At 28.7% G+C, this 22,037-nt stretch overlaps 1 protein-coding gene across 2 annotated transcripts in view; it reads left to right on the forward strand.

The window, feature by feature from the left end:
- LOC111684178 (bone morphogenetic protein receptor type-1B) overlaps positions 1-22,037 on the forward strand; it is a 245,163-nt gene that overhangs the window by 163,188 nt on the left and 59,938 nt on the right. Inside the window, exons 1-2 of one of the 2 annotated variants that reach the window (XM_046956576.1) lie at positions 11,091-11,269; positions 14,866-16,511. The exons of the other annotated variant lie outside the window; for it this stretch is intronic. Coding sequence (XP_046812532.1) covers positions 16,478-16,511 — 34 coding nt within the window. The 5' untranslated portion in view covers positions 11,091-11,269; positions 14,866-16,477. Of the gene's footprint in view, positions 1-11,090; positions 11,270-14,865; positions 16,512-22,037 lie in introns of those variants that run through there. 2 annotated transcript variants of the gene reach the window in all.

Genomic DNA, 22,037 nt, shown 5'->3' on the forward strand with positions numbered 1-22,037 from the left:
AGTTCTAGTTCAGTTCTAGTTCAGTTCTAGTTTAGTTCTAGTTCAGTTCTAGTTCAGTTCTAGTTCAGTTCTAGTTCAGTTCTAGTTTAGTTCTAGTTCAGTTCTAGTACAGTTCTAGTTCAGTTCTAATTCAGTTCTAGTTCGATTAACTTTTTGTTCAGTTTGAGTTCTGTTTTAATAATTGAAAAAAGTGGCAGCAAAACGAGTTAATTTGAAAGATTAAATTCACAAATGATCCCTACATACTCTGCTTCCTTTTTTCTCTACATTATTTTATTGTCTTGGAATTCATGTGCAACTTCTTTTTTCACTCTATATTATTATGTTGCCATTTTTATATATTCCATGACCTGTAGCAGTTCCATGCCATCATTATAATTTTCTCTTTTTTAACACTTTAGATATCAATCAATCATGATATGAAAATATGATTCCACTTAAACAATTATCTTCTGGTTTTAATAACGTTTCATCTACTGCTCCTCTTTAATGTCTAAATGTGTTTAAAACAAAAATAAAAGGGGAAGAAATGTTCGTTTTTTTCTCACTTTTTTAATAATATTTTGAATATAATGTAACACCTTTTACCATTCAGTTTTTTATCTTTTTAACACTTAAACTAAAGACATGTAACTATCAGTTGGTGTTTTAGTTGCTTTTTTGTTTTATTCATTGTATAACTGAGTTTGGTTGGAGCAGCTGTGTTGCTACTTTTTTCTTGTTTCAAAAAATAATAAATATATTCACATAAATAATATGGTATATAAAATAAGAATATTTATGGTAATAAAAATAACTAAATTTAAAATTTAACTAAGAATTAAAATTCATATTAAAGCGAAATGAACTTAAATTTTACTATAATTCTGAGATGGTACTAAAAAAGAATTGAAATAGAGCTTAAACCGTAAATTATATTTCATATTAGAAATTACACGAATGTCCGATTAATGAAAGAAATTTTGCTTCCATGAGCTTGTTTCCCCGTACATTTTTTAATAAAAACATACAGATATAACACCCTTAAACAACATTCGTAAATAACGAATCTCTGACACAAACAAACTTGAAATTAATTCCTGTTTTTTCCCTGTCTCTATATGTTAGTCTTAGACTGTCTTATTGTCTGCTAAAGTTGACTGGGTTTATAATTCAATGTTCACAACTATCAGGAAATAAAAAACACAGATATACACTACTACACATGCATGACATTGTTTGGTAGCCTGTTGCAAGGTTAATGATGACTGCCACGGTCGATGGTAGTGTTTTTTTTTTTCTTAAAATTTTTCTGTATTTAAGCATCTGCAAGAGTTTGCTTCTCTGTTCCTGTAGTTTTTAAACTTGCGCTCTCTCTGCACGACTCCTACACTTGCATTCTAACACCTCTCGAACTACATAGACCCATCATTTGTAAGACATTTTATTAAAACAGAAAAGCAACATTGAAGATTTTTCTGTGTGCACTGTTTTTGTTGTATTTTGACTTCTTTGTCGTTGTTTTTGTTGTTATTTGTCTTCTTTATTTTTGTGGCTGTGTGGAAAAAAACACATCATTGTTCCTTAATCATTGGGATTTTTTGCTGGATTCCGTTTCTTTAGTTGGAAGATGTTGCACATATGGAAAGGATTTGCTGTTTTCAACGAAATGGCGATACTAATGCAAATTTGTTTTGTGAAATATTAAGGCGAATTTGACTGAACTAGAACTGAACTAGAACTGAAATAGAACTGAAATAGAACTGAAATAGAACTGAACTAGAACTGAACTAGAACTAAACTAGAACTGAACTAGAACTGAACTAGAACTGAACTAGAACTGAACTAGAACTGAACTAGAACTAGAACTGAACTAGAACTGAACTAGAACTGAACTAGAACTGAACTAGAACTGAACTAGAACTGATCTAGAACTGAACTAGAACTGAACTAGAACTGAACTAGAACTGAACTAGAACTGAACTAAAACTGAACGAGAACTGAACTAGAACTGAACTAGACCTGAACTAGAACTGAACTAGAACTGAACTAGAACTGAACTAGAACTGAACTAGAACTGAACTAGAACTGAACTAGAACTGAACTAGAACTGAACTAGAACTGAACTAGAACTGAACTAGAACTAGAACTGAACTAGAACTGAACTAGAACTGAGGTGGCGTGTCATAATGTCCAATGTCATAATGTCCATAGACGTTATGACGCACTAAATTGAGTCATAATGTCCACGGACGTTATGACAATTTCAAAAGTGTTACAATGTCCATGAGCAATGGGACATAAAGTCCATGGATTTCAAAGAGTCCATATATCAAAAAAGGCTTAATTTAGCGAAGCCGGTGTTCGAAATACCCCAGAGTTTGAAACCCCTGCGCCCGGCCGAAGGCCGGCTATCCAGGCCACTTTTTAATAGGAGTCCAAAATGTAACAATTACCAAATTTAGGAGCAATTCTTTTCGGGATAAGAGCGTCCCTATCTTAAATTTTAAACAAATTTTCCAATACATTTCTGATTTCAAAGTGTCACAATGTCCATGGACATTATGACATTTTAAAAAAGTGATATAATGTCCATGGACGTTATGTCATTTTTTGGTGTGTCATAATGTCCATGGACATTATGACATTGGACATTATGACATGCCACCTAGAACTGAACTAGAACTAAACAATAACTGAACTAAAACTGAAATTGAACTTAACTATTACTTAACTAGATCTGTACTAGAGCTTAACTGTACCTTAGTATGTCCGATGTACATTATTGATGAAGATTTTGAAAAGTTGGAATATTTTTTACTACTTTTTATAACCACTAGATATTATTTTTTACAAAATCTGTCTAAAATATTTTTAACACTACCTCCGCCCCGATCAGAAAGAACATTAACCTGCATTTCACATTAGACCAAGAGCTGCAGTTCAGTTTAAGCTTTTGGAAAATATATAAAATGAAGAAACAACGGGTAATTAGAGGAATATTTTCATCTGGGCATACAAACGAATATTAGAGGTGTTAAAAATTAAAAAAACCTACTGTTTATGATATTTTATTTAAGATTTCGTCATATTACTGAAATTAACGTACAGAAGAGGTTACTGCTTAGTTGCACATCATAACAACAATATGACCAAAACGTCGATCATTAGCAGCCGCAGAATCATTAACAATTTTTTTTGTGTTTGTCTGCGATGTTTTGTTAAAATCATCATGATCTTTATTGGCAGCCAACAGCAGCTTTCAATTAGAAATGTGTGTGTGTGTATGTGAATGTTGTAAAGTGTTGCATTAATACAATGCTTTACAAGACATTATGTTGCATTCGCACTTTAATGCCTGAACGCTAATAAATCATCACTTGCGCGTTTAAATAATGATGATGTGTCTAAATTTTTTTTTCTGTTGTTTCCTTTAACCAAAAATTTTTTAAATTTCCATTACCTCTATTTATCATTAACACCTTTTAGGGTAAAACTCTACAAAAAAAACCAAACACCATAATGAATTGTTTAAAATTCCCCATTTTTAACCATCAAGAAAATTTTTTTGTTGAAAATTTTAAATAATTTTTCATTTATTTTTTTTTTCTAAAAATAACAAAGAAACAATTTATTTTAAACATTTTTCTTTCCATTCTTCTTTTAGTAAAAAGAATTTTGTATTCAATTTACTAAATTTTGTTGGCAACAAAGCAGTTTTATCCATGTTTGTAAATAAATTGTCTGCAAAATTCAGTTTGTCAGTTTTTTCTCTCATTTGTTCAAAACATTTTGCGGCTGGTGTTTTATTTTTGTCAATTTTTATTTATTTGTCTCCTTGAAATTCTTAAACGAAAAAAGTGTTAAAGTTTTGTTTTTAAACAATTTCAAAATTCCTTTCATCCAATTTGTTGCAAACGTCTGTCAGTTTGTTGGTTATACGTGAGTTTTAATATTTTTTGTGGTATTTTGTTTTTTTGGTTTTTAATTTTTTAAATTGGAAAGTAAATTAACAAACGAACTAGAACTGAACAAGAACAGAACTAAAACAAAACTAGAACAGACTTAGAACAGAACTAGAACAGAACTTGAACTGAACTAGAACTGAACTAGAACTGAACTAGAACTGAACTAGAACTGAACTAGAACTGAATTAGAACTGAACTAGAACTGCACTAGAACTGAACTACAACTGAACTAGAACTAAACTAGAACTGAACTAGAACTGAACTAGAACTGAACCAGAACTGAACTAGAACAGAACTAGAACTGAACTAGAATAGAACTAGAACAGAACTAGAACAGATCTAGAACAGAACTAGAACAGAACTATAACAGAACTAGAACAGTACTAGAACAGAAATAGAACAAAACTAAAACAAAACTAGAACAGAACTAGAACAAAACTAAAACAGAACTAGAACTGAACCAGAACAGAACTAGAACAGAACTAGAACAGAACTAGAAAAGAACTAGAACAGAACTAGAGAAGGACTAGAATTAAACTGGACCTAAAATACAATTGAACTAGAACTAAACGATATTTAAACAACAAAACGGATCTTAAACTATAAACTAAAACAAAACTAGAACAGAACTAGAACAAAACTAAAACAGAACTAGAACTGAACTAGAACAGAACTAGAACAGAACTAGAACAGAACTAGAACAGAACTAGAACAGAACTAGAACAGAACTAGAACAGAACTAGAACAGAACTAGAACTGAACTAGAACTGAACTAGAACTGAACTAGAACTGAACTAGAACTGAACTAGAACTGAACTAGAACTGAACTAGAACAGAACTAGAACAGAACTAGAGAAGGACTAGAACTAAACTGGACCTAAAATACAATTAAACTAGAACTGAACGATATTTGACAACAAAACGGATCTTAATCTGTAGATTTACCTTATTTTCTATAAAATAAAATCTAATTGCAATTAAATATTCAAATAACATTAATTAAAGTTAAAAAAAAACTGTTTACCACAATCATTAATTACAGAAAAGGCAGCATGCCACAACATGTACCCTCCCTGTTTATAGTAAAACAAAAAAAATTGTTTTCGAATCAATGCAACTTCATAGATTATTCGAACTTGTTTTACTTAATACCACAAAATAAAAATGTGTTAAAATGACAAAATGTCTAATGATTTCTTTTTTATTTAATTAAAATTAATTTGCTGCCATTTAAATTTAATTGTTCAAGTAAATTTTGTGAATAAATTTTCTACAAAATAATTAATTGTTTGGCGCGTGTTTTTTTTTTTTTTTTTTTTGTAAAATCAACATTCAAAATTGAACCAACCCTCATTTCTATGCAGCAAATATGTTTATAGAGTGAGGATATTGTAAACAAAATAACTAAAAGTTTTAAATCTAATTGTTTAATGCCACCGTCATGAATTGTAATAATTTATGTTGTTGTTTTTGTTGCTAATTATTGTTTAAGCACTAGTGTTTTGACGGACATTTGGTTCGTTAGTTAGTTGTACGGTTGTTGGTTGTTAGGTCGAGAGTTTGTTTTAATTTAACAAGTTTTATGGTCGGTTGATCAACCAACCTCCTCTATTCTACTCTGCTCTACATGGATCATGTCATTTAAAGTTGTTTATTTGTTTAGTATGTATTTGTTGTTTTAAATAGTGTTAATTATATGGTTTTTTTATTCATTTTATATGTTTGAGCAAGTGCAGCTTAATAGTTAGCCGGTAATGAATAGTGTTGGTGCTACTGCTTACTGACTGCTGCTGTGTTTTGTCACAATTTTTAGGCGTTTTTATCACTTGCTTTACTCGCTCTATCTTTGTTTAAAGTTGATGTAATTGTAGCTGACTGACCCCTTTGACACTTTGCTGGCATAATGACTGTTGATGTCGAATACAATCGACGTACTACCGGTTTTATTTGTAATCTAGTATTTAAGAGTGATATTTTTGCATAATTAAAAAAAAACAGTTGAGAAGAATATTCGTTTATAATCTTTATAAATGAAATTTTTATAAAGTGAAGAGAACGGAAAGGTCTTTCATATAGCTTTCATTTGATATACATATTACTTAAAAAACGTCTTAACGATATGTTGATTATCTGATAATATCGCCATCTTAACTCTTATTAATATTTTGACCTGATCTGTGTCAATAGGAGCTTTCAGAGAAAGACTTTTGAGGTGAAAGGAAATTTCAATATAAAAAACTGTACTCTACAACAACAGGTAACAATAGTTTGTTTTTTGTAAAATAATATATTTAAAACCATTACTTTCAACTTATGATTTTATTGCCATTAACCAACTAACAATCTACTTAAACAAATACTCAAAAAGAGATTTGCGGTTTTTTTTTAGCAGCAGCGCAGCAGTAAGTTGTAACACCAGCATCCATAACATTAACAACTACCGCAGAGTATTTAGGAAATTTATAAACAATATCAATAATGTGTAATCTTTAGACAAGATTAACTAAGTAGCTGTATTAGCACTAAGCCAGTCAGTCAGCCAAACAATCAGCCAGCCAGCCAACCAAGCAGGCAGTCACTCAGCTCACTCTATGTGCAATAAGTGGTAATTGCAACAAGTTGCAACCAATAACTAACTAGTTGTAGTAGTAGCAGTTTTAAATTATCAATTTTAAAATGAGGGAATTTATCACTTAATTATGTAGTTGTTTATTTGTTCGTTCATAGTCGTGGTTTATAATCAATTGAAATTTATTTAAAATATGATCATCAATTTTATAAACAAATTATAGGGGGTTCTATGTATCACACAGTAATTATGATCGGAATTATGTCAATAAAATTAAATGAGAACGTAGTTATTGACAGGAATTTAGTTGAAAATCTTGAAATTGAAAAAAAAGTTGTAGTTTAGTTTAATTCTAGATCTGTTCTAGATCTAGTTCAGTTCTAGTTCAGTTCTATATCAGTTCTAGTTCAGTTCTAGTTCAGTTCTAGTTCAGTTCTAGTTCAGTTCTAGTTCAGTTCTAGTTCAGTTCTAGTTCAGTTCTAGTTCAGTTCTAGTTCAGTTCTAGTTCAGTTCTAGTTCAGTTCTAGTTCAGTTCTAGTTCAGTTCTAGTTCAGTTCTAGTTCAGTTCTATTTCAGTTCTAGTTCTGTTCTAGTTCTGTTCTAGTTCAGTTCTAGTTCATTTCTAGTTCAGTTCTAGTTCATTTCTAGTTCAGTCCTCGTTCATTTCTAGTTCATTTTTTTCGCATTTAAATTTCTGTTCAGCTTCTCTGTAATCCCCTCTCCTATAATAAGAAATTCAATTTCAAATTCATTGATCAAATTTGCAAATTATATTTCTACAATGAATACGACTTAACCCCTGAAAGACAATTGATACAAACATAAAATTTAAATGCATGATCAGACACTTGCAGGAGCAAGCAAAGAACAACAAGAGAACACTGACTAAAAACGGAAACTGTTAACAAATCACGTCCTTGCCTAATTACCCTCTACGTAAGCAATTTTGAGTTAACGTGTTGCTGTTAATAATACATTGCAAACACAATATAAATTGATGAGGATGATGCTACAAACAACAACAGCAAAAACGGCGACAAGAGCAAATGCAGCAGTAACAACAGCAGCAATAACAATAATCACGAAAACAACTGAACAAATTATTTTCAATTTTTTTCTTTAGCTCGAAAAAAAAACAAAGACAAAAACAATTCTCTGAGTAACAAAAAAAAAAAAAGTAAAAACAACAAAATTTTGAACGTTTACCAACACTGCTGGCAAAGCCAACAGCATCCAACAGATACATTTTACACACAGATACAAAACAACTTGAAATGAGAATAGCTAAATGTGATCAAACGAAATGAATAAAAACAACAAAAATCAACAACAACTATCACACATGCACACACAAACTCACACCCAAACAACAGACATTGAAAATCAAATGTCTTCAAACAATCAGATTTAATAATGAGATACGCCACTCAAAAGATTCGTTCCCTGAGTAATTTTGCCGTTTTGCTTTTAAAACGTAAACGACATGGCCCATGTAATTGTCGACGAAGAAGCATGGGAAGGGGATACAAATGAAACACAAGGAGAAAAAAAGAACAAGAAAAGAAAGAGGAATAAGAATATTAATTCTATATTACGAGTTCACTCGCTGCTTTGCACACAACAAACCAAATAAAATGAAAAAAAAAAACATATCCAACAAAAAGGCCATAAACCTTTATTATGGTTAAAAAGAAGCAGACCAAAAATACATACATATGTATGTATATGCTGAACACATTCGTACTTAAAGAATAACAGGGTAAAAACAAAACAGGGAAATACAAAAACAACAACAACAGCGACAAGAATAATAACATCAACTACACAAACACACATTTTTGAAAAAACATATTGGTGGAGATTTTTATCATTGAGAGCATAAGATTTTTTGGGGGGAGCATATTTCTCAAAAATAAAGTGAGAGAAATTTCTTAAACCAAAGCGCAATTTTGGAGACTCTTCTTAAAATTTGTTGTGCTCTCATTAAACCTGTTATGTTGTGATAAATAGGGCTACCAGATGGTGTTGTTTGAAAACTCATCAGTTCGCTGCTATTGGCAGAATTTGTGGGAAAAATTTCGATGACTTATGGACTGAATCAGAATAAAAACTTATTATCCTTTGTCAAACAGATACTATCTTTACAAAGTCATATATTTTTATTTGTAATAAATGCCTATCTTGAGCATTAAAAGAAAGCTTAGATCGGGAAGAAAATAAGGTCTAACAGATACTGATAAAGCAAAAGATGTTGAAGAACTCTTTCGAAGACAACTTGAGCGTAGATCGGAAGAAAATAAGATCTAACAGATATTGTTAAGTTGGAAGTCCACACCACGCGTTCTACGCTTTTTGGGAAACTTTTGATTTTGCATGAGAGAGAAAGAGAAAGAATATCATTCATCACTCTCGCGGTACGGAGTTTTCCGTACTCGGAAACTTGTTTTGTTTTGTTATTCTTCTCATTCGTACAACAACAAATCAATGCAATTAATACGAAGTTTCTGAAACAAACGTTTCTATGTGTGGACATTTAGGAAACTTCAAAAGAGAATTAAGAAAAAGTTTCTCTACGAAAGTTTCCTAGTGTGGACCGGCACTAAGTGTCATAAGCAGCGCACGAACATGTCAACTGATTTTGACAATTTATATCCTATTTTGAATGTGTATTTATCAATTTTAATAAACTAAAACGAGTTTAATTTGTAAAAAAGCAAAAATTTGACGCTTAAGAAGCGCAGCATGTAACTTGATGAGTAGGATGCAAAAAATTTATGAAAAGCACAAAATGCTTTGCTGTGAAGAATTCTTTTAAGGACGACTTGAGCATTAAAAGAAAACCTCGATCAGAAAGAAAATAAGGTCTAACAGATACTTTTAAGGCAGAGGAAAAGTTGAGCAACTAGTTCATTGAACGTAGAAAACTTCTATCAGAAAAATAGATCGTAAAGTTAAATGCTCTTCTGTGGGTTTTGAAAATCTTAAGACTTTATTATACTTTTTTTCTGGATGCCATATCTGTTTTGCGTCCATGTTCGCGTACTACTTATGATACGTATATATCCACTGATTTTTACGTTTTCAGATGAAAAAAGTACTATATTTGTTTCGATCTATGCAGAACTATCTCTTTGAAAAATCTAAAATTGACATGTTTTGTCTTTTGTCTTATTTGGAAAATATGTGGTTAGAAAGTTTTACTTTATTCACTTGATGAGATGCTGATATTTTCGCCTGGAACTCTCTGTAGCGAATGCAACTGATTCGTTTGAAGCGTTCATTGGTCGAAAAATCGCTCAGAATGTAAGCGTAATACTAACTCCATTTTAATAAAGCTCGACCATATATTTCAATAACTGCTAAAAGCTATTTAGAAAGTAATGTTTGCGAAGTTTTGTTTCATTCACCTTATAATCCAGATTTTGACCCGTCCTACTATCCATTTTGATCGATGCAGAACGCTCTCTTTAAATTATTCTAAAATGGTTTGTTTCGTCCTTGACCTCAAAATATTAGCAGTTCTCTGGCGGTCATAGCAGATTTATATATAGATAAGCTTTTGAAAAGTCCGATATTTGCTTCTCTTAGTTATTAGATAAGCTTTTGAAAAGTCCGATATTTGCTTCTCTTAGGTACTAGAAAGGAATTATTTTTGTAAGAATATCACGACGTGTCAAATACTATCATCCCGTTACAATTGTTCCATATTTCCATACCAGCGAAGTTTGGTATGCTATGTCTATGAGTTCGTATGTCTATTGAAATAAATTTTTTAAACACTTTATATATCTTTGAGATTCAAATCTTGTGTTATTCTAGCTTATATGTTTTCGAAAGATACAGATATGATTACTTTTCCGAAAACAGTCCATGATTTTTTCCGAATTTCGGTATCGAATCGTTATAGGCAATTTGTATAACAAAGGAGAGATAATCGAAAGACCTTTCATTTGATAAGTAATATGTTTCGAAAAGTAATTATTTGTATGACGCTGCAAAAAATCTCCAAATTTTGGTAATGAGTATTCTAGATAATGTAGTTAGTTAATACATAACTTGGTAATGAGTGGTCGTTATCTATAACATTATTACATTTTTTGAATAGGATTTGTAGTCAATTATCTAGTGAATCAGTCTTAAGCGTTTTTTGAATCATAGTTCCGTATCGGGAAGTCGGGTAAGCACATTTGCAACCAATTGCTTCAATATTATTTGCCTGCGGGTAAGTAAAGTTTTACTTCCTGATATTCGAAAATATCAGTTTTCTTGATTTTACTAGAATTTTCACTCATTAACTTTTATATGAAATTCTTAATTTCAAAAAATTTCAACAATTCCATACAAATTTCAAAATCTGGCAGCGATTACAATAAGATTTATATTGATTTAACAGTGAGCGCAAACTCAGGGCTCTCTTGCTCTTATTGTTTACACCAACATTATGAGAGAGAGTGAGTGATAAGAGAGCATTGGAGAGTATAAGATAAACCTTTATCATAACGAATACAATTTTCCATACAAAAGCAATTTCTACTAAACAATCATTTTGAAAACGGCCTGTTGCATTTAGTACCTGATGTGTTGTACGTAAAACATGACGTAGTAACGCATCTTGCAAAAAAATTTTTTCTTTTTATAATTTTCGTTTAAATTGAAAAAAAGTTTCAAAATAAAATTAATTTTTTTTTATCTGAAAAAAAAAATACGTGAAAAATTATTAAAACGGTTTCGTGTTTTATAACAAATAAAAAAAGTAAATTAAATAAAAAAATTACTTTTTAAATATTCTTAAAACGTTTTTTTGTATGTGTTAAAACCTAATGTATCTATCAGATACTAGATACATGTGTTTTATTTTTATTGTGTAAAGATTATATTAGAGAGAAAAAAATATACAAAAAAACAACAACAACAATAATTAGAAAAAAGAAAATAACAAACGTAAATACTTTTTAGACATCAAACATCAACAATTTAAATTAAAGTTTTTTTTTCTGCTTCTGCTTCTTTACTTTTTGAAATTTATAGATACGAGTGTTCATGTGTGTTTGTGTGTGTGTGTGTGTATGTTATTATTTATTTAAATAAAATATTGTACGTGTCGTGTAGCTAAAAATACTCAAAAAAACAAAAATATATATAAAATTCCATAAGCAAGTTCATAAAAATACTCTCATTATAAACAAAAAGAAAAAAATAAAAAAATTATCAAAAAAAAAAAAAGAAAATTTTCAAAATATTGTATAAAATTGTTATAAAAATTTTGTGTAATTTTTTTTATCGAAAAAATAACAAATTAAAATAACAAAATGTAGAAAATGAAAAAAAATCGTTTAATAAATTGAAGAAAATTTTCCGAAATTAAGAAAAATTGCAATTAAAATGCTAAACTGTGTAAAATTTTAAAAGTATCTTAAATATATTGAATGAATTTGTTGCAATACCTTGTGCAGAATGTGTTTAATTATCACAGGATTAATGTGATTAAATGTTAAACTTTTAAATTTTATTTAATTAAAAAAAGAAATTTTAAAAGTATCTAAAGGATTTTTCTTCAGCTCAAAATGAAATGGATTATGAAAAAAATCAAAAATCAAATATAAAAGTTATACTTTTCTAAAGGATTAAACTCGCAATATGTTGTTGATAAGTTGATAAATTTTGTGTTAAATTTAAAAATTTGTTGGTGATCTTTGAAACGTTATTATAAAGAGTAGAAATCTTTCTCTATAAAGTTTGTTATATCAAACGAAAGCTTAACCTATTGACTTTCAAATAAAGTTTTAAACGATTTACTTTTCTAAGGAATTAAACTTGCATATGGCCTCAGAAATTTGATAAATTTTGTCTTAAATTTCGTAGAAAATACTTATTTTTGGTGAAATTAAAAACGTTTTTATAGCACATGGAAATATTTATCTATAAAGTTTGTTATATCAAATGAAAGCTCAAACTATTGACTTTAAACGTTTTAAACGTTTAACTTTAATAAGGAATTGAACTTGTATATGGACTCAGAAATTTGATAAATTTAGTTTTAAATTTCGTAAAAAATACTTTTTTTTTTGGTGATCTTTGAAACGTTATTACAAAGCGTAGAAATCATTCTCTATAAAGTTTGTTATATCAAATGAAAGCTTAAACTATTGATTTTTAATTAAAGTTTTAAACGTTTTACTTTTTCTAAGGAATTGAATTTGCATATGATCTCAGAAATTTGATCAATTTTGTAACAAATACTTGATTTTTTATGGGATCTTTGAAACGTTATTATAAAGCGTAGAAATATTACTATATAAAGTTTGTTATATCAAATGCAAGCTTAAACTATTGACTTTTAAATAAAATTAAACGTTCTTATATCATTATTCTTGTTCTAAATATCTTGAACTAAAGTTTGCATAAATTTTAAGTTAAATAAAAGCGATATTTGAAAAAAACTTCAACGGATGTTATCTCAGAAGTATAACCGATTTTAAAATAATTCAAAAATCTCATTAGATAAATTTGGACTTAAATTTCAAATGACCCCATAGGTCATATTTGTGACAAACACATTATTTATAAAGCTAGAGTTCCTGAAATTTCGTTAGCTGAGCAAGTATTTGAGACCATATTTGAACGGTTAGAGAACTTTATTTTTAAAGTTCCTTATATCAAATGAAAGCTTAAACTTTTGACTTTAAAATACAGTTTTAAACACTCTTCTATATTATCTCTTATTTGAGATATCTTAACCTAAAGATTTCATGAAAGTAGAACTGATTTTTTATATAATTCAAAAAGTATTTTAATGAGAAATGTTATGAAAAATAGCTTGCAGAGGAAAGCATGTACGACAAAGGTTTAAACTTTATTTAAAAGTCGATAGATTAAACTTTCAGATAACACAACATATCTGGCGAAGAAACATGTCTGCTCGTAGTTATAACGTTTAAAATTTTGACCAAAATTAAGGTTTCAAAAACGATGGAAAATCTAATAATATAAAGAAATACTGAGGTCAGATTCGGATTAAACGCCACACAATCCTTAAGAAAAAAATATGTTTATGAAATTAATACAAAGAAAGTACAAAAAGCTAAAGATTTTTAATAAAAAATACAAAAGTATCTGAAAGAAAATTCATGTATCTTAAAGATTTTTCTTTAGCTATCTATTTAAAGCTTAAATAAGAATCTTTGGAAATAATAAAAACTTATTGAAATTCGTTTAAAAATATGAAATTATATGATTTTTAATAAAACTTTTAGAAATTTTCATAAATTCTTTTAAAAGATACAAAAGTATCTCTAAGATTTTTTTCTAAATTTAACTTTTCCATAATTTCTTGTGTTAATTTCTTTAAATATATTGAAAAAAATCTTGGTAAATAATTGTTTAATATTAAAAATTTTAATTTTTTATATTAAAAATGCAAATTTAATTTTGAAAAAATTCTACACGTTTCGTCTAGTCCGCTTAATAATTTATTTAAACACAACAACGTATTAATATTATTAAGTGTTTAGTTAAATATTAGTTTAAATACAACTACTTGCTTGTGCAAAATTATATTTACAAATATTTACTCTACGTATTAAATATAAAATTTGAAGAGTTTTAAATTAAAGATAAAACGTAATAATGATTATTGATTTTAATGATTAACTTAAGAAGAAGATCTTTCAAGGAAATAGGTATAAAAATATTCTAAAAGAAATTTGAAGCAAATAAAATTTGGGATTTTTGAATGATATATTGACTTAAGAGCTTTTGTTGATATAAGAAATTTGTTTTTTATAGATAGATTGATAGAAAGATAGATAGATAGATAGATAGATAGATAGATAGATAGATAGATAGATAGATAGATAGATAGATAGATAGATAGATAGATAGATAGATAGATAGATAGATAGATAGATAGATAGATAGATAGATAGATATATAGATAGATAGATAGATAGATAGATAGATAGATAGATAGATAGATAGATACATAGATCGAAAGATATATAGAAAGAAAGAATATAAAACATTTTAATGTATATTTAAGAAAAAAGTATAAAAATCCTTTTCAATTATCAAACACGTACAAAAATATCTGTGAAATACAAAAAATATTTGAACTAACTTGAGAATATCTAAAACACATCACAAACACAACAAGTATCTAAAAAATACAACAGTATATTCAAAACACATAAAATGTATCTAAGTATCTGATACATAAAAAACACAAAGTATCCTTAAGATGCAAACGCATATTAAAAATATATAAAGCAACAAAACTAACTGAAAAACTGCAACTTTAAATAAAAAACAAAAAAGTGATTTATAAAAAAATAATTTTAAATTTTATTTTAGATTTTTGAGAAAAATTAAAAAAAAAAAATCCTCAAAAAAAACAATAAAAAATTATAAATAAAATCTACAACAAAAAGTGAAAACAAAAACAATAAATATTTTTGCAATTACATGATCAATAAATCTGTAATTATCAGTGTAACAAGCAGTGTTGATGAATAAATCAAGTGCAGTTTTACATGCTAAATTACAACAACAATAATAATATAATCAACAAAACAGCAACAACAACAAAAGCAGACGCACACACATTTCATACTTAATTCATCTTGAGACAAAAAATAAATAAATAAAAAAAACAAAGTGTTGGTTAACTATTTATTTGTTCTCAGTTGGTTGATGTGTTCCCCATGGATTAAATTTCACCTCATTTTTTTTTTCTTAAATCTGCTGTAGAACGTATTTTTTACTCCATTTTCGTTTGTCTGGTTCATTCGTTCGTACGTTAGTTTTTTTTTTTTTTATTTTACGTATCGCCACCTTTCGTCTATAATTATACTCAAACGTGATCACGAGCCTCACACCAAAAAATATTAAACTACAGCAGCAGCAAAAACAACAACAGCAACAAGTTTGCCAAAGTAACAACAATCACATCACTTCCATCTTCAACAACAAAAAAGCTGTGAACTTAAAATTTTCAGCATAAAAACCTTAAGGAACAAAAACAAGAGCAACAAAAAAATTTACAAAAAAAAACTTTTATCTCTAAAAACAACAAAACCCCAAGAAGAAGAAGAAAAGCTTTACCAACAACAAACACACATAAACAAGGATTGTTTTACGTATCGTTTTAATACGAGAAGAAGAACCCTTAGTATATAAACTTAAAGGCTGTTGGTTATTATTGCTTTTATGAACTTGAAAGGGAACTTCAATACACAAACACAACAACAACAACTACAACAATAGGCAGAGTAAAGAAGAAAAAAAAACAATAACATTGACGCCATTGAGACCGAAGAACGATCATCATCGTTTGTTTAGGCTTAACTTCGTTGTTTGAATGCATGAGTTTGTTGCTTAAATTTACCTTTAACAACAATAGCAACAACAACTACATACTACAATAATAAATACAACATCATTATCTGCGTCATCATCATCATCCTTTTTATTTTTCACGAAATTAAAACAAAAATCCAGTTTATAACTCGTCGTCTTCTAGTTTTCCCTTCGTAAGCAGTAAACATTGAATAATCAAGTGAAGACTGAGTGGAGAATACCTTGAACAATCGAGAGATAAAGAGAGAATCGTGCAATCAGTTTTTTTTGTTCTTCTTTAAATATATTTGTTGCATTTCTTCTTTTGTTAACGTTTTCACAACATTGACAATTGAACAGAAAAATCTATACAAATCAAACGTCATTTGATTTTCTAACTTTAAAAACAATAACAAGAAAAAAAAACAATGTCCAAGTTATAAACCTGGCCTGAAGAACAAAATCTTAAAAAAAAACAATATCACAGTGTTACACACACTCTCGCTCTCTCTCTCTCTCTCTCTTTTATTGAACGTCCACATTCTCTTTAGTTAGCTGAGCATTTCTTTAAGGAATAATTCCGTAGATTTTTGAACAACAACTTTTACAGACTTCCAACTACGTAGACATGGCGCCGAAATCCAGAAAGAAGAAGGCAAATGGTAAATATAGTATTTGTTTTTTCTTATTTTATTTCCTTTTTCTTTTTTTGTTTTCTTTTGTATTTAATATTAATAATTTATTTTTAAGCTTGTTCCTACTCTTCTACTTAATACTTTGTACATACATAGACATACATACATATAAGTTAAAAGATTAAAAATGCAAAACTAGAGATTATGGTAAAGACTAGATTTAGATTTAGGCAAAACAAAAAAAAAAATACTTACACAAGATTATTTTTTCCTGATATAGAAGGAAAAGTTGAAAATAGACTATCATTACAATGTAATTTATTTGTAGAAAAGTATTGCATTCTATAGACCAAGGGGCATTCCAATATCTAATCATTAAAATCTTCTTAGAAAGTTGCAATTATGCAAGGTTGATTACAATGAGGGCCACGGCCACAGACGACAAGAAGTTTACATATTGCTTGCTCATTTACTAATTTATAACGAACTTAAGTCCAAAGACTAGTCAATGGAAATAGACAAATAAACAAAAAATAAACTGGAACTGAACTAGAATTGTTCTAGAACTGAACTAGAACTGAACAGAACTAGAACTAAAACTTCACTAGAACTGAACTAGAACTGAACTAGAACTGAACTAGAACTGAACTAGAACTGAACTAGAACTGAACTAGAACTGAACTAGAACTGAACTAGAACTGAACTAGAACTGAACTAGAACTGAACTAGAACTGAACTAGAACTGAACTAGAACTGAACTAGAACTGAACTAGAACTGAACTAGAACTGAACTAGAACTGAAATAGAACTGAACTAGAACTGAACTAGAACTGAACTAGAACTGAACTACATCTGAACTAGAACTAAACTAGAACTGAACTAGAACTGAACTAGAACTGAACTACAACTGAACTGACCTAGAACTGAACTGACCTAGAACTGAACTGACCTAGAACTAGAACTGAAATAAAACTGAACTAGAACTGAACAAGAACTGAACTAGATCTGAACTAGAGCTGAACTAAAACTCAACTAGAACTGAACTAAAACTGAACTGAAACCGAATTAGAACTGAATTAGAACTAAACTAAAACTGTCTTAAAACTGGATTAGAACTGTCTTTGTACTTAACTAGGACTGAAGTTAAATTGAAATAGAACTGATCAACTCTATACTATAAACAATGCATTATTCAATAAGCGGGTAACATATCCTTTATGGAAAGATCAGGGTAATATGAAATTGTCTTTAATACCTATGAAAAGTTTTTTTGTTATTCACAAAATATTGAAGAAATAATCTTAAAATCAATCTCTTTTTTTTCTCTCTTAAGATTTATGTTGTCTTATTCTCCTTGACATTTCTCAACAAAACGATAATGATCTGTGTTTTTCAAAACACTACTTTTTTAACCCTCAACTTTGTGTTTTTAATAAATCTTAACTTTTGAAATTCTTGGAAATTAAATTAAAAAAAAAAAAACAAAAACAGCAATTTGTTTCAAAATCAATCTTATGTGTTTTTTGTGTTTTCTTCTGCTATTTTTGCAACATTTTTAAATTAAAATTGATTACGTCAGAAAACCATTTAAAGCAACACCTTTGTTTTCGTAAAAAAAAAACAGATTTATAATTTTTTTTTACTCAGGCAGAAGTGCATAAGTTTGAAAGGATTAATAAGGAACCTTAAGAAACCAGTTTGAAATTTTTCGAAATAAAAAGTGTTTCTAATTTTGAATTATTGGGCTAATAAAACAATAACACCAGCAACAATATTATAACAAATGGCTGTTGGCCAAAAAGGTGTTTAAATTTTTTTTGTCTAACCTTTATATGAAGACCAACACCAAACCATATTGAAACTAAACAAAACTAAAATCGAACTGATTTTGTTTACAGCTCTTGTTTTTTACTTTTCGACTGTGACCGTTTATTGTTTTCAAAGACTGCCTGTGGCGTATTATTTCTTTCAAATACATAGTTTTTGTTTTGGAGTTTTTTTAGAGTTTTGGGTGTTTTAATCTTGTTGTATGTAGTAAATCCAAAGGTGTGTAGATTTCAAATTGTTTAAATGATTTTTTTTTTTGAATATGAGAATTTAACCATTTTTATTAGCAATTTTTTTTTAAGTTAAAGGTGAGACATACTCTCACTAGCTAAGGGGTTATTGTATAAATATTCTAGGAAGGGTTTAAAATAGAAAATTTTGCAAGAAAAACATTTGCCATAATATGCTCCAAATTGTCAGTTGCTACCTGTTTCCTACGATTTTTGCCTGCAATTTCCGTAATGAAAACCAAAAATATAAATTCGTTATATTTCAGTTTTAATTCTACTTCAGTTCTAGTTCAGTTCTAGTTCAGTTCTAGTTCTAGTTCAGTTCTAGTTCTAGTTCAGTTCTAGTTTAATTCTAGTTCAGTTTTAGTTTAGTTCTAGTTCAGTTCTAGTTCAGTTCTAGTTCAGTTCTAGTTCAGTTCTAGTTCAGTTCTAGTTCAGTTCTAGTTCAGTTCTAGTTCAGTTCTAGTTCAGTTCTAGTTCAGTTCTAGTTCAGTTCTAATTCTGTTCTAGTTTAGTTCTAGTTCAGTTCTAGTTCAGTTTTAGTTCAGATCTATTTCTAGTTAAGTTCAAGTTCAGTGCTAGATCATTTCTATTTCCATTCTAGTTCTTCCAAAATTATTTTATGTTGAAAAATCCCAACTTAAACTCACCTTGAATCTCTTAACTATAAAACATATTTATATTTGGTTTTTCTCTCCATTGAAATTTTTTTCCACAAAAAATTCCCAGATAATCATCACAAATGTTTTGAGTAAAACATTTTACCTGTCTTTCACAAAATATGTCAACAATTTCTATTAAAACAGCAACTGAGTTTTTAATTTTTTGTTTCTCCACACCAAACACAACATTTCTTAAACACATGTCTGCAATGATAAACATTTTTTGAAATCTGAAAAAAAAAGAAATTTCCAATAATAAATACATGGTTTAACAAACGCACAGGATATAAAACATTATTTTTTGTGTTGAAATGACAGCTCCCAAGTACAACAATCACTACAATAACTAAAAACAAAAACTCTTACTACTTATTTATAAATTCAAACTAAAGCAGAGACGACCGAGTCGGAGTCAGGGACAGACTTCAATTCCATACTGTTCATACATATATCTATAGCATAGTAGGTATATGGATCTGTTGTAACAACATTCACTTACATATATTGCTTTGTTATTATTGTTGTTTTTATCCTCTTGTCACATGGAGAAAGATACAAAAATACTTTACTTACATGGTACTCATTTTTTTGTAACATGAGCTGCATACAAATCACTTTGTGGTTGAGAGAAACGAAAACAAAAAATCCATAATGGATTTTTAATAAATCTTTTAGAAAAACATTATTTCCCTGGAATTAGTTTTAAAAATAATAATATTTCCAATTAAAACAACTTACAAAGTGCGGAAGAATATTCTAAAAGTTTAAAGTGGAAAAATTTTCTTAAATTATAAATTTGTATTTGACACATTTTCAAGTACATAGAGAAGTTCTTAAGGGTAAAAAATTAAAAAGTAATTATAGCATTCTAATGGAGTGGTTTAAAAGATAATTCTCTAGATTCTATATATTAAGCCTAAAGGGGTTATTCCTAATATAATGTATATTTTATAAAATGTTTATAAATTTGTACTTTTTAAAAATTTCCTCGAATCTCTTTTTTATTATTAACCTGTATTAATGTTCTTGTCATTGATCGCTGCTTTAATACGATTTAAATATTTCATATTTTTCTCTTTTGAACAATAGGTGTAACGAATTTAATCGATTTTTTAAGCATATCGAAAATCAGCTGAATACAATCGTGTTCTTTTCTTTTCATATATTTCTCATCTCTATGCTTCACATATATTTAAGTGTTTCAAATTGATTTTTTACAATTCAAAATATTTTTTTAATTTTAAAGATTTTTAGCTTTTGATAAAATGAAAAATATTTAGACAACAAAAAAGAATGATTTTTTTATAAAAACGGCGTAGTTTCTTTAGTTACTGCATCTAAAACTCTAGTTCAGTTTAAATTCAAGTTCAGTTTTAATTCATGTTCAGATCTACTTTAGTTCTAGTTCATTTTTAGTTCAGTTCTAGTTCATTTTTAGTTCAGTTCTAGTTCAGTTTTAGTTCAGTTCTAGTTCAGTTCTAGTTCAGTTCTAGTTCAGTTCTAGTTCAGTTCTAGTTCTAGTTTAGTTCTAGTTCAGTTCTAGTTCAGTTCTAGTTCAGTTCTAGTTCAGTTCTAGTTCAGTTCTAGTTCAGTTCTAGTTCTAGTTCAGTTCTAGTTCAGTTCTAGTTCAGTTCTAGTTCAGTTCTAGTTCAGTTCTAGTTCAGTTCTAGTTCAGTTCTAGTTCAGTTCTAGTTCAGTTCTAGTCCTGTTCTAGTTCTGTTCTAGTTCTGTTCTAGTTCAGTTCTAGTTCAGTTCTACTTCTAGTTCAGTTCTAGTTCTGTTCTAGTTCTGTTCTAGTTCAGTTCTAGTTCAGTTCTAGTTCAGTTCTAGTTCAGTTCTAGTTCAGTTCTAGTTCAGTTCTAGTTCAGTTCTAGTTCAGTTCTAGTTCAGTTCTAGTTCAGTTCTATTTCAGTTCTAGTTCAATTCTAGTTTAGTTCTAGTTCAACTAACAACAAAATTGCGACATTTTGTTGTTAAACATTTCACTAAAAAGTTTTGTCACAGTTTATTTTAAAATACAAATTTAATTAAAAACAACAAACATCATAATAAAATAATAAAAATATTTTTATCAAAAAGCGAAATAAACAAAATTTAAAAATTATCTTTTTATATCAAAAACAACAAAAATATTATTGATAATGAATCGAAAAACGCATATGCCTGTCAGTCACTGTTAGTAACTCAGACCTGCCAAGCCCTGCAATCTATATAACACAGCTGTCTGCCTGATTTAGTTTATATGTATCTCGATTGTATGGAACCCAACAAACGGCAGGAATGTCGTTTTGTTTTTGTTGAAATTCTTAAATTAAATTTGAGAATTTATGTTCAAATTTATATATATCATAGTAAGCAATAAAAGTGTATTCAAATCTATATCTTTTTTTATATCAAACTTTTGACATTATGTTTGTTGGGAAGTATATTGTCGTTTTTTTATTATTATTGTTGTACTTCCTTTGCCAAACTAATCTTATCAATTTGTCAATAAAATTATTATTTTTTTGTATTTTTGGTCTAATTTCTTTACTGGGTTTGAAATCGAACAAAAAAATATAAATAAAAAATTGGTTTATTTTTCACACAAATTTTTCAAACCTTTAATCATTGATCGAGATAAAACCCGGTAATGATGAAAAATTGTTTGGGTCCGATTATAAAGTCTAGATTCTAGTTCAAGTTTCTTTTTAGCTCAGTTCTACTTCAGTTTAGTTATAGTTCACTTCTAATTCAGTTCTAGTTCAGTTCTAGTACAGTTCTAGTTCAGTTCTAGTTCAGTTCTAGTTCAGTTCTAGTTCAGTTCTAGTTCAGTTCTAGTTCAGTTCTAGTTC

This window comes from Lucilia cuprina, chromosome 2 (assembly GCF_022045245.1).
Source record: "Lucilia cuprina isolate Lc7/37 chromosome 2, ASM2204524v1, whole genome shotgun sequence".
Lineage (NCBI taxonomy): Eukaryota > Metazoa > Arthropoda > Insecta > Diptera > Calliphoridae > Lucilia > Lucilia cuprina.